Genomic DNA, 11,427 nt, shown 5'->3' on the forward strand with positions numbered 1-11,427 from the left:
TGATTAAAGGGTACATGGGCCGCGGGCGACGTGCCAGGTTAGCTGCTGGTTCAGAGATACACGTGAAGAGACGTGAATAGAAAAATAGCGTCTGCCTTTATTCAAGTCCTGTCCCCTGCCTCAGGTCCCATCTTGCGTCCTGTCTCTGTGGTCCCTGGGGGTCGGAGGCAGCAGTCCAGGGCGGGCTGAAGGGCTCGGGACACTTGCTCCGCCTTGTCCGCGAGCCGCCCCGGGCGGGGGACGCCGGGTCCTTGCAGGGCTCGCAGGAAGTCGGGCAGCTGGGAAGGCAGGGCGAGGACAGGCACAGCGCGGAACAGGGTGGGCACGGCGTCCGGACGGAGCAGACTATCGAAATAGGCCCCGATGTAGCGGCCGGGCGCCCGGCCCTGCAAGAAGTCGGGCAACACGCAGCTGAGTGACGCGGCGAAGGCGTCGTGCGGGCTGTGCACCCCGGACGCCGACGCCCTGTCCTGTAGCCACTCGTGACACAGCGCCACGGCTCCAGGCGAGAAGAGCAGGACCACCACGCCGCCCTCCTGTAGGGTCTGGCGCCGCTGCGCGTGAAACCAGGCCAGGGGCCCATGCGCGCTCAGTTCACGACGGCTCCAGAGGTCCACGGCCACGCGCAAAGGCAGCTGGCACAGCGCCGACGCCAGGGCGCCCACCAGGCGCTCGAAGCCCTCGTCGTCGGCCGAGTAGAGGAGCAGAGCCGCGCGGCTCCTGGCGGCTGCTGCCAGAGAGAACAGCGGGAGGGAAGACGTGAGATGGCCGGAGGCCCAGCCCTCTGGGGGCGGCCCCCGGCCCTGCGTGTGCTCACACTCACCCCCCGCGTGGAAGTCCTCTTTCAAGAGCCTCAGCCACCCTGTTAGGGGAAAGAGGCGGAGGCAGCAGGTGAGTTCAGCCGCTACCTCCTCTCCGTGAACTCCCAAGCCCACTCCAGCCCTGCCCCTGGGGAATAGGGAGCCTGGAATTGCTCACCTTTCACGTGGTCCTTCTTGAGAAGGAGGAGAAGAAAAAGCACAGCGGCTAAGAGTAGGCAGGCCAGCCACACCAGGGCCCAGCGTTGGTGGGTATCTGGGAAGCCCAAGGGAGGAGATGGGCTACTTAGAGGCCTTACACTTTTCACCCCACTTCACGAAGGAGAAAAACTGAAGCTCAGAGAAATGAAGTAATTTGGCCAAAGTCCACAGCACATAGTGTCAAAGCCAGTATATGACCATAGACCCATCTACTAATAAGTGACTTCACTTTCTGCGTCAGTTTTTACCTCTGTAAAACTGGGTTAACAATAGAATCTACTGATGGGGTTGTTGTGAGAACTACATATATTAATAGACATAAAGCCATAGTAAGTGCTCAAATGTCAGCAATATTATTGTCCCCTAAGCCTAGAGCGGCTGGGTCCTTGACTTCACTCTCTCGGATGACTGCGACAGCCTTCTCACTGGTGTCCCTGACCTCTTTTTGCTTCCAATTCATTCACCACATGGCAGCCCAGAGATCTTTTAAAAATACAAGTTTGATTATAGCCTTTTGGGAAGCTCTCGTATTTAAGTTGCTCTTAATATAAATTCCAAATTCCTTCTGTTGGCTCCCAAGGCCCTACATGGCCCTTGCATCCTCATCTCAGGACAGAGGCCTGCCTCCCAAGACATTCCAGCCCCACTGACCACCTTGGAGTTCAAAAAAGCACCTCGTCACCAAACTGCATCTCTACCCCCTTCATGTAGATCAGCCTTCAGAGTTCAGCTTGAACCTTTTCTCTGATCTCCTCACCTCACCCAGGTCAGGTCCCCATGATATGCATTCATGCGTTCCCTTTGACATTGTAGTGAGTGCTTCCATAGCTCACACTTACTAAATGTAAGTGATTTGAGGCTAATGTCCTTCTAGCCTTCTATGGCTGGGGTGGGGGCAAGGATTGTGTCTTGTTGGTGAGATTGGGATGCCCTGTAAGTTCTCGTCATAGTTTCTGAATAGATGAAGGAGTGACCCTCTGATTTATCTGAGCCAGGGAAGAACAAGGCCATTGCATATGCTGCCTCCAGGAATGGTCCCCGTCAAGATTCTAGCTCCTGGAGAGCTGGGAAGAGGAAGGGCAGTTCTTGTCATACTCACACTTATTCATAGGGCAGGCCCATAGTGCTCCCAAGTCACCGTCCCACAGCTGTAAGACACAAACGACCAAGCCCAAAGCCCTTAGCTTGGTGCTAGCACTCGCCAAGTTCTAGCCAGCCTGATCACCAAATTCACAGCCTCCACTGTGCATGTTTTCTCCCCCCCACCCCACACACACACTGCAGATTCCCTCAAGCTGCTCTGCCTTTGCTCAGGCTGTGCCTACTGTCTGGACGGTGCCTTCCTCCATGCCAGAGCTGACCCACATGAAAAGACCCTTCCTTGAAGCTCTCCCTGGAGATCAGTGCTTAGCATATGTGACTGTTATCTGTTTACTGGTGTTTAGCAAGCAGTGAACAACTCGGGGACAGGAACTATACTTCTTCAACTCTTAGCTTTCCCAGAACTGGACACAAACTAAGCACAAATAGGTGGTGGGTGGGTGCTAGAAGGACAGTGAAGAGGCCTCTATCTAGGAAGAGAGTCCCCTGGTGCCCTCTGTTGGGCACAGGAAGAGGTGAGAGGCTGAAGGTAAAATGTTAGGGCTATTGTTCTTGGGCATTGGGGCGGGGGCCTCTTGCCACCTACTCACCTGTAGACACTGGCCTGACTGCAGGTCTTGTAGTAAGTGCTCTCCAAGGCGAGCTGCCCTCTGCCAAGCCAAGGGGTAAGGGGCTGTCACCTAGGGGCACTGCACCTAGGAGACCACCAGGCTGCAGCTGAGCAGAATGGGGGTTTGGGGCTGGGAGCCTTCTGAGAGGCCACTGAGAACAGGGCTCAGGCTTGAATCACCCCCACGTTCCTGGAGATCAGCACAGAGCCCGGCACAGAGGAGGGGAACATTGAATGCAGGGAAAATTTGAGGCCAGGTTTGAGATGGAGCTGGAGAGATACATGGAGGAGGGTCCCCCAGCACTCACTGTGGATGCCCTGCTGAGCAGTGGGGTGCAGCCACTGGGTTCCAAGGCACAGAGTGATCTGTTGTTCTGGGGGCCTCGTGTCTCCACCAGCAGCATATCATCCTTGAGGGGCCCCAGAGAGTCTGAAAGGGGTGAGAGCCCACTCTGAGACCCAACCTTGCTGGGAGCTGCCATGTGCACCCACCATGCCTGACCTTCACCTCCAGGAGCTGGCACTTTCTGTGTTCACCCCTATTGCAATGGCCCTGCCCCACCCTCGTCCAGGCCCCACTCACCAGACCACAAGCACTCTTGCAGCTGCAGCTTCTCCCAGCTGCTCACCTGCTTAGAAGGGGCCAGGGTCAGGGGCACAAAAAAAAAGAAGAGCCAAGGCCAGAAAGACCAGAAGAGAAGGGACAGGCAAGCGGAGGCCTGTTGGGTGGGGTGGGGCGTCTGCACTCTGGACCTGACCTTAGGCAGATCTGGGTTCCAGGCTGGATGATTAGGAGTCACTCCATCTTTTTCAGCCTCGGCCTTGTGAGTTCATCTGTGCTAATGGTCCTTATGACCCTAAATTAGCTCTTTTCATGTCTGACAAAATGCATACATTCCCTTCTCATCTAACCACCTGACCACCCCACTTGAAATTGCAACCCCAATCCTCCCTTGTCCTGCCCCACATTTCCATAATTTTAGCACATTATAATAATTTACTTGTTACATCTGTTGTCTGCCTTTCTCCTTTAGAACATAAGCTCTATAAAGATGGCAATATTTATTGGTTTTATTCACTGACATCTATCCCAAGTGCCTAAAACAGTGCCTGGCACATAGCAGATGCTCAATAAATCTTGAATGAATATGTTTATAATCATCCTTTGAAGTTGTAGAGCAACCCATTATACAGGTAGGGAAATAGAATAATGATAACAATAATAAAAGTAGCTAATATTTGTTGAGCATTTAGACTGTGCCAGTCCCTAAGATGAAGCTTTTCTCTTATTTAATGAAGTAGTTACTATTAACATCCCCATTAAACAGATGAGATTGACCTTCAGAGAGGTGAAGTGACTTGCCCAGGGTCCCATGCACTGCTAAAGTAAATAGTGGAACTCCTATACTAAAGAGGAAGCCCGTAACCATTTTGCTCCAGGGACCCAAGGATAAAGTGGGTCCAGGAGACAGTGCCTTGTCTGGGGCGGTCCCTGCCAAGGGTGAGGGGTGGGGGTCCTGCCCCCAACACAGCCAACACAGCGCTCTGGCTTCCGCTTCTTACCTGGACACAGAGGTTAGGGTGGCCTTTCAGCAATGGGAACTCAACGGCCTTCTGTGATAAGAGGGGAATGGGTGGGGTCACGAAAGGTGGCCCCCTGCGCTCTCCTTCCTCCCCCACCCGGGCACCTCTCTGCCAGGCTTACGTTCACAGTGACATTCTCTCGGGACAGGGGCGGGACCAGCGGCTGGCAGGGACCCCCACCGAGTGCCTGCCAGCACAATGTGGCCTCGGCAAGCAGCGAGCATGGCGCGTCCAGCCGCCAGCCCCTTGGGGGCAGCAGCTGCAGCCTGGCAGCACGCCAGAGGTTGCGGTGTGCACGGGGGTCTGCAGGGAGAAGGCTGAGTCCGTCACTGTGCGCCCTGCCTGTAACCACCTGCACCACTCCCCACCCTGGCCCCTGCAGGTCTGCTCACCCTTCCTAAAGGGACAGATGCTCGTCCTGACCGAGTCGGGCTCCAGAGGCCACACCTGGAAGGCAAGCAGGGCTCCACAGTTAGTTCAACCCAGCCAGCCTTCCAGAAGCATGTGCCAGGCCCTCTGTGAGGCACTGGGGACACTTTTAGGCTGATATTTAAAATGCTCAGTCTTTTCACCTTGTGCAAGGCTCTAGAGATGTACACATTTATTCTTTTCAACAAACCCTATGCCACCATCTGGCAACATCTTCATTTAAAAACTATTAATGAGTACCCACTGTGTGCCTTAGCACTATGGTAGGCATTAGAGACGTTCAATAATTAAATCCACGATCACTTTGTGAGAACCGCTGTGCCAGGCACTGTCCTAGGTGTTAAGGACACATCCATTTATTCTTTCAATAGACTTTTAAAATGTATCTATTATGTGCTTAGTGCCGTGCTAAGCATTAGAAATAATAATTTACTCAGCAAACCTTTAATTGAGAGCACCTACTACGTGCCAGGCATTGGACAAGGCTCTGGGGGAGCCTTGCCCTACTAAATTTGAATTAGATATTATTTCCTTGACTTCAAGGAAATGACAAATTCACAGTTGCATTAAGGATAAAACATGTACATAAATTAATAATTTGATCACTCATTTATTGAGCATCTGTTGTATCAAGAAATGAGACAGGTGCCCAAATTAAAAAAAAAAAAAGGAGGTGATCAATGGACAAGGAAGGACAGAAGTACAAGGAGATGTGTAGATAGGAGAGGCCAGGAAGTTGGAGAAAAGCTTTGGGAAAGGCGTTATGTGAGTTGTACAGATTTGGATGAATGGAAAGAAGTGGGGGCATTTCAGGTAGTGGGGCCACCTAAGCAAAAGTGTATCTTGCTCGATAGCTCCATCTAGATGGAGCAAAATTCCCATGAAGGGGAATCATGGGAAAGACAGTGGAATGGTTTAGTTGGGGGTCAGAATATGGGGCCCAAAATTCCAGAAAAGCTCTGGGAGACAGGAACTTATTGAAACAGTCTAGAGGAGAGATGCTATAAGCCCAAACAGCTGAGATGGAGAGGAGAGGGAAAGAGAATGAGAGGCATTGCTGTCAGATGTCAAATACATGGGACCTGATGACAAATGTGCAATCAGACGGAGAGGAAAGAGCCAACATACACAAGCTTAGATGTGGCACATTTCCTCATAACAGCCCTAGGAAGTTGGTACTATTATTTTTCCCATTTTACAGATAGGAAAGAGGCTCAGAGAGGTGCAGTGACTTGCCCAATGTCACATCGCTAACAAATGGCAAGAGTCAGGATCCAAACCCATCTGAGTTTATAGCACATATTCTGCCCTTCAGGGGAGCACAGAGAGGGAATTGGAGGAGTAAAGTAAGGCTTCCAGGAGGTGGTGACATCTGAATAATGGGCCATGAAGCATAAGTAGGAGTCCTGTGTATAGAGGATCAGGAAGAGCATTCAGAGCATGCAATAGTCAGAAGGCATAGGACAGCAAAGTTCAGGGGAAGGCCAGCCATAGTTTCCATCTCAAAGAGGAGGGTGGAGGTTGATGAGAACAAGACAGTGAGGCCCACTGCCCTCACCAACTCCCCAGTCCCCTTCCCCTGGCACCCAGCTGGACTCTGCTCCTACCTGAATACAGAGACAGGGAACCAGGTCTGTGTGGTTCAATGTAATGGTTTGCGGTCCAGTCTGTGGGACAAGCAGAAGTGGGGAAGTTGGAGAAGATAAGGAAGAGAGGAAGGTTGGAGGCCAAAGTTGAGGAAACCAGGCAGGAAGCAGTTCCCCCACCAACACTTTCTTTGGGTGTGGATCGCTGTGTCCTCTTCAAGGGTCCCCTTATAATGCGTTCATATCCTTAGCATGGGCCTCGGCCTAGAGTGGGAGTGGATGTGGGGTGGGGGAGGCCTCACCAAGTTTCTGTGCCACCAGGGTTTTGTAGGGTTCTCGGCCTGGTTCCAGTACAGGGAGAGGCCGAAGTGCTGCTCCTCAGAGACGTCCAGGACCAGGTGCACAGCGTCACCCTCTGCAGACACGTTGAGCCATGGCAAGGCTGTGGGGGAGCCAAAAAAAGACAGACCCCCTCACTCCTCTGTACACCCAAGCCTGGGCCATATTCCCCAACTGACCCTTTGGAGTTCCCTTCAAACTCCTTAGGCAGGGAGGCCCCTGGAGGGCAGAGCCTGTGTCCCCAGCAGCCAGGGACCAAACCCATGCAGGCCCCAGTATGGGTCTTGAGACCACCCTTCCCCCTGACTCTCCCTTTGCAGCCAGAAGGATACTGTAACCACTGTAAAATAAATAATTCTCCTCTGCTCAGAAGCCTCTGATGGTCCCCCATATTACTCCCAGAGTAGAAGATGGCGTCCTTACAATGGCTTGCAAGGCCCTACCCAATCTGGCTGCTGTGACCACTCTAGCCTTATCGCCTAGCACTAATTAATCTGCTGCAGACACACTGAAATGTACCAGACACACTCCTGCCTCAGGCCCTTTGCACTGACTGTTCCCTCTGAATGGAACCCTTTAGAGCAGGGGTGTCCAAACTTTTTTCAACGTTTTTCACCAAGGGCCATATCCGGTAAAATACAAACAGCCGGGCCACTCACTCGAGGTAAAGTACGTATTGCCTCACCTGGTTTATTTAAGTAAACTAAATATATTTTTGGAATTTGCTGTGGGCCAATTAACAATGGATTGCAGGCCACAGTTGGCCCGCGGGCCAAAGTTTGGACATCCCTGCTTTAGAGTGAGGCCATTCCTGACAGCTACAACTCCTAACCTCCCTATCCCCCTTCCCTGCATTTTCTCCCTAGCACTAATCTAACTATTGCACCAACTAACTATTGCATATTTCACATCCCCATGTGTATATCGTGTCCTTCCTCACCCGCACCTTGACCCTGACCCTGACTCCCAGCTAGAATGTTGGCTCTGGGCAGGGATTTTGTCAGTTTTGTGTATTGATTTGTCTCCAGTGCCTAGTGCTATGCCTTGTGCAGGCTAAGTACTCAATAAATATCTGTTGAATAAGTAAACCAATGTGTAACTGAATGAATGAAGACATGAAATGCACGATGTGTATCTGTATCTTCAAAGCTCTGGTGCCATGTAGTCTTTAATGGGTTACCAGAGGCAGGCACGCCAACCTTAAGATCAAAGGAACCAAAAAGAAAATGAAGTTGAAATAATTTAAGAGTTCAAAAAACATCACAGTGAGAGCAGAGATTCAAGACGGTGGATTAGGAAAAAAACACAGTGTTTAGATCTTGATCTGGGTGGTAGTTATCGCAAATGTATACATATGTAAAAAGTAAAAGAACTGAACATTAAAATCAGTGTGCTTCATACACTTTCTGTATGTGTTACACCACAATAAAAAGAAAATACAAAACAAAAAAATCTAGTGCATGGGAAAAACCATCAGAACCTTGACTTTCTTGGCCCTTATTTTATGATTTAATATAATTTTTTTTGATATATGGGAGAGGGGCACCATAATCTTGACAATGCTTTAGGCCTCTAGATGTCCCTGGTACTAATGAATATTTGTTATAGGGAGTAAGAGATTCACCTTTATATTCCTAGTGCCTGGCACAAAGTTGGAGCTATTGCAGTTCATGTGTGATGGATGGATGGATGGATGGATGGATGGATGGATGGATGGATGGATGGATGAGCTCTGCCAGCATCTGGGATGTGTCAGCCCAAACCTGAATCCAACTCCAAGGGTTCCTAATACTCCAGAACCTGGCCCTCCCTCCTCCCAGCCCCGCTGGCCCTGCCCCTACCCCAGCAGCTCTGGATGCTGTCCTGAAGTTCATGTCCCCTGCAGTCTGGGGAGAGATCACAGAAAAGCCTCCGGTAAGGCTGGGGACCAAGGAAACAAGGGGGGCAGCTCAACTCATGGGGAGCTCTGGAAAGGGCTCCTTGTCTCCTAAATACCACCCACATCTATCCAGTCCCCGAAGCACCTTCCCCAGGGCCAGGAAAACCATGTCACCTCTGGCGAGGAGGCAAGAGGGACTGACTGAGGAGGATGATAGCTCACGCTGCTGCCTGACAGTGGACAGCACGAGGGAGGTGGTGAAAGCAGAAGGGGAGTGACCAAAGGGGAGAGAGACTAGGGGGGACCAGGACTTGGGGCCCCTGAGGCTCTAGGGCCACTTACCAGGCAGCTGCTGCGTGAAATTGAGTTCCTTCTGGTACGTGGGCTGCGTATATGACCAGATTTGCACCTCAGCCCCCAGAGCAGCCTCGAAACAGTCAAATACTACAGAGCCCTGTGAGGAGAGGGGTGGCAGAAAGCTGGTGGTATAGGGTTTAGAATCTGGCCAAAGGCTCTAGCTACTCTGCGTGGACCCCTCCCTTCTTCCCTAATTAATGACTGTATTTGTACGGTATGGCTTGAAATTCTGCCATTGAAGTTTCCCTCAAGAGCCCCCAATTCTAAAGCACACACCCTCAATAGGGGTGTCAGCAGGGCAGGAATAAGGGCCCTGGCTGCTTGAGTCCCTGCCCCAACCCTGGCTGTCCTGGATCACGTGGATAAAGCAAGGTGCTCAGACACCCCTCCCCACAGCAGTGGTTTTCACATCCAGTGCCTCACTGGTCCTCACGATTGCCCTGGGAGGTAGGCCAACAAATGTTCTCTACAATTTCCCAGATCAGAGGATATTAGCTGGGGGTAGGAGGAAGTCACAGGGTTCAGTGATTTGGCCTGAGTGGGGATACACCCCCCTGAGGTAGCCCCAACACCCTGCACCATGGGGCAGACATGGTATGGCAGGAAGTCAAAGGAGTGGATCCTGCCCACAAACTTTCCCTCTCCCAGTCTCAGTTTCCCTATCTGGAAAATGAGGGTAATGATAATCCCTAGTTCATGGCATTATCACATCATTTAATTCTCACAAGAACCATATGAAATAGGACTACTCTTATCCCCACTTCACAGACAGGAAAACTAAGGCATGAAAGGCTAAAAGGGCTTCCTACAGCCCTGATCCCAATCAGGACTTAAAGAAATCATGCATGTGGAAGCACTTTACAGATTTCATATTTAGAGGTGATGGTTATTGTTGTTATTATTTCACATACCACAGACTGACCAGGCTGCACAAGGGCAGCAGGCACTTCCACCTCCAGCAGGACACAGCGGGCAGTAGTGTAGCTATGGAAGGAGAGTAGAACTTGGGCCTGGAGAGAGGCTGTGAGCAACAGGGCAGGGGGTTGGTCAGGCCCAGGGACCACACGCGGTCCTAGTGAGGGGCAGTTGGGTCAGCCAGCTTGTCCTCACCATTCCTAGGCCCCTCACGCTCTGAGTCAGCTACTCTTCCAAGTCCTTCCTCATCTTTAGGCTCTTCCCAGTGCCCTGGAAGGACCCAAGAACGAGGCCCAGGTCAGGCCCCCTGCTCTGGGCTGGCTTTGGGTTTGGCTTCCAGAAAGTGCAGTTTGAGGAAGCAGGGGCCAGGCCTGGGGCCTAGGGGTTGGATGGGGAGACCAGACTGGCCTGGGGGTCCTTCAGCAGCATCCTCCAGGAGGACAGAGGCTGTCCAGGGCTGCCTGGCAGATAGATGCCCCAGTACTTAGGCCCCTCCCATGTATACATGGATGACATACTCACCACGCACAGCCAAGTGGACAGCCACACGCACACACAGGTCACAGTCAGTCTCCTGGTGGCACCTCAGCACCAGCTCTGTCTGCAGGCGTGTGGGCACCAGCACGGGTCCTGGAGCGGACACAATGCTCCCAGGCAGGCAGAACAAGTCACCGTCTGCGCATGAAGGACTGGGTGAGCGCTGAAGCAGTTCCAAACCCAGAGTTTGGTTGTACCTGACACCCCCCAGAGGGCCAAAGAGCTTTGGGCAATTCCTGGGCTGAGGGATGGCCATGAGGGCATGGAACTGGGACAGCTCCCCTCCCTTCCACCAACCTTGGAAGTCCTTTTCTCTCTAAAAGTAGGGCTACTCACCCCAGAGGTGGCAGGAGAGGCCCTGGGAAGGAGGTAAAGGAGAGTCAGAGATTAGGCTCCCAAATCTAACCATCGTTCCCTGTCTGAGACCCCCCCACCTATCTCTTTCTGGGGTTTCCTATCCCAAGCTCCTCCCAGAGGAAGACAGACCAGGCTCTTGCCCACCCCCCACCCCGTTCCTCTCTTACCCCATCAGTACCAGACAGACCAGCCAGGGCAGTTCTGGCGGTGGTGGTGGCAGTGACAGGAGCCAGGCTAGGGCCCTGATGGGCCTCAGACTGAACCGTGAGCCTTCCCCAACCCTCCCCAGACTCGACTCACCGGAGAGCAGCGAGCAGTGTCCTGAGGCCCCACAATTCTCTCCAGAGAGAGGACCGCGGGGCTTCGGCCCAGGGCCAAGGACAGCAGGAACCAGGGCACAGGCATCTTCCAGGTGCCAGGCAGCACCCAGGCCTGAGGCCCTGTCCTGCCCCCCCAAGGGGGGGCAGACACCTCACCTCTGCTCCCACTCAGCCCTGTGCCTTTGGGAAGGAGGGCCCAGAATGTCTCCCCAGCCTCCGGGGTCCCAGCGCTGGCTGGCTGGGGCACTCCCCTCCTGGGAGTCCTGATTCCACTCTCAGTCCCGGCCAACGAGTGCTTTCGTTTTGGCTCCCGGCAGGCAGCTGGCTGTTCCCGCCCCACCCTGGTCCTCCCACCAATACCAGGCCTGGAAGCCAGCAGCCTTGGACTGGGGTG

The 11,427-nt window shown here is 52.7% G+C and overlaps 1 protein-coding gene across 8 annotated transcripts; it reads right to left on the reverse strand.

Moving 5' to 3' along the window:
• Positions 1-77: 77 nt before the first annotated feature.
• On the reverse strand, positions 78-11,333 carry IL17RC (interleukin 17 receptor C). 8 transcript variants are annotated; one of them, XM_074313007.2, is made up of 19 exons: positions 11,014-11,332; positions 10,693-10,714; positions 10,342-10,494; positions 10,015-10,089; positions 9,816-9,925; positions 8,890-9,001; positions 8,510-8,554; positions 6,632-6,771; positions 6,351-6,410; positions 4,707-4,761; positions 4,436-4,617; positions 4,294-4,344; positions 3,314-3,359; positions 3,039-3,160; positions 2,711-2,770; positions 2,119-2,167; positions 979-1,074; positions 824-862; positions 78-727 (listed from the first exon to the last, which is right to left on the reverse strand). In XM_074313007.2, exons 1-19 carry the CDS (start codon positions 11,116-11,118, stop codon positions 102-104), a joined length of 2,148 nt encoding a protein of 715 aa, XP_074169108.2. In that variant the 5' UTR covers positions 11,119-11,332; the 3' UTR covers positions 78-101. The 8 variants fall into 8 exon arrangements, with proteins under 8 accessions (XP_074169108.2, XP_074169112.2, XP_019603841.3 ...); XM_074313011.2 differs by having other exon boundaries at positions 78-730; positions 818-862; XM_019748282.3 differs by having other exon boundaries at positions 78-730; positions 11,014-11,331.
• Positions 11,334-11,427: the final 94 nt, after the last annotated feature.

The sequence above is a fragment of the Rhinolophus sinicus genome, chromosome 5 (assembly GCF_057876585.1).
Source record: "Rhinolophus sinicus isolate RSI-liver-muscle chromosome 5, RSI-T2T, whole genome shotgun sequence".
Classification (NCBI taxonomy): Eukaryota; Metazoa; Chordata; class Mammalia; order Chiroptera; family Rhinolophidae; genus Rhinolophus; species Rhinolophus sinicus.

Excerpts from the sequence above, each read along its gene's own strand:
- IL17RC (XM_074313011.2), bottom strand. The coding sequence starts at position 11,118 with ATGCCTGTGCCCTGGTTCCTGCTGTCCTTGGCCCTGGGCCGAAGCCCC. Across the intron at positions 8,555-8,889 it reads TTTCACGCAGCAGCTGCCTG|ACTGCAGGGGACATGAACTT; the intron begins GTAAGTGGCCCT and ends ATCTCTCCCCAG. Across the intron at positions 1,075-2,118 it reads GGCCTGCCCTATGAATAAGT|ATACCCACCAACGCTGGGCC; the intron begins GTGAGTATGACA and ends TGGGCTTCCCAG.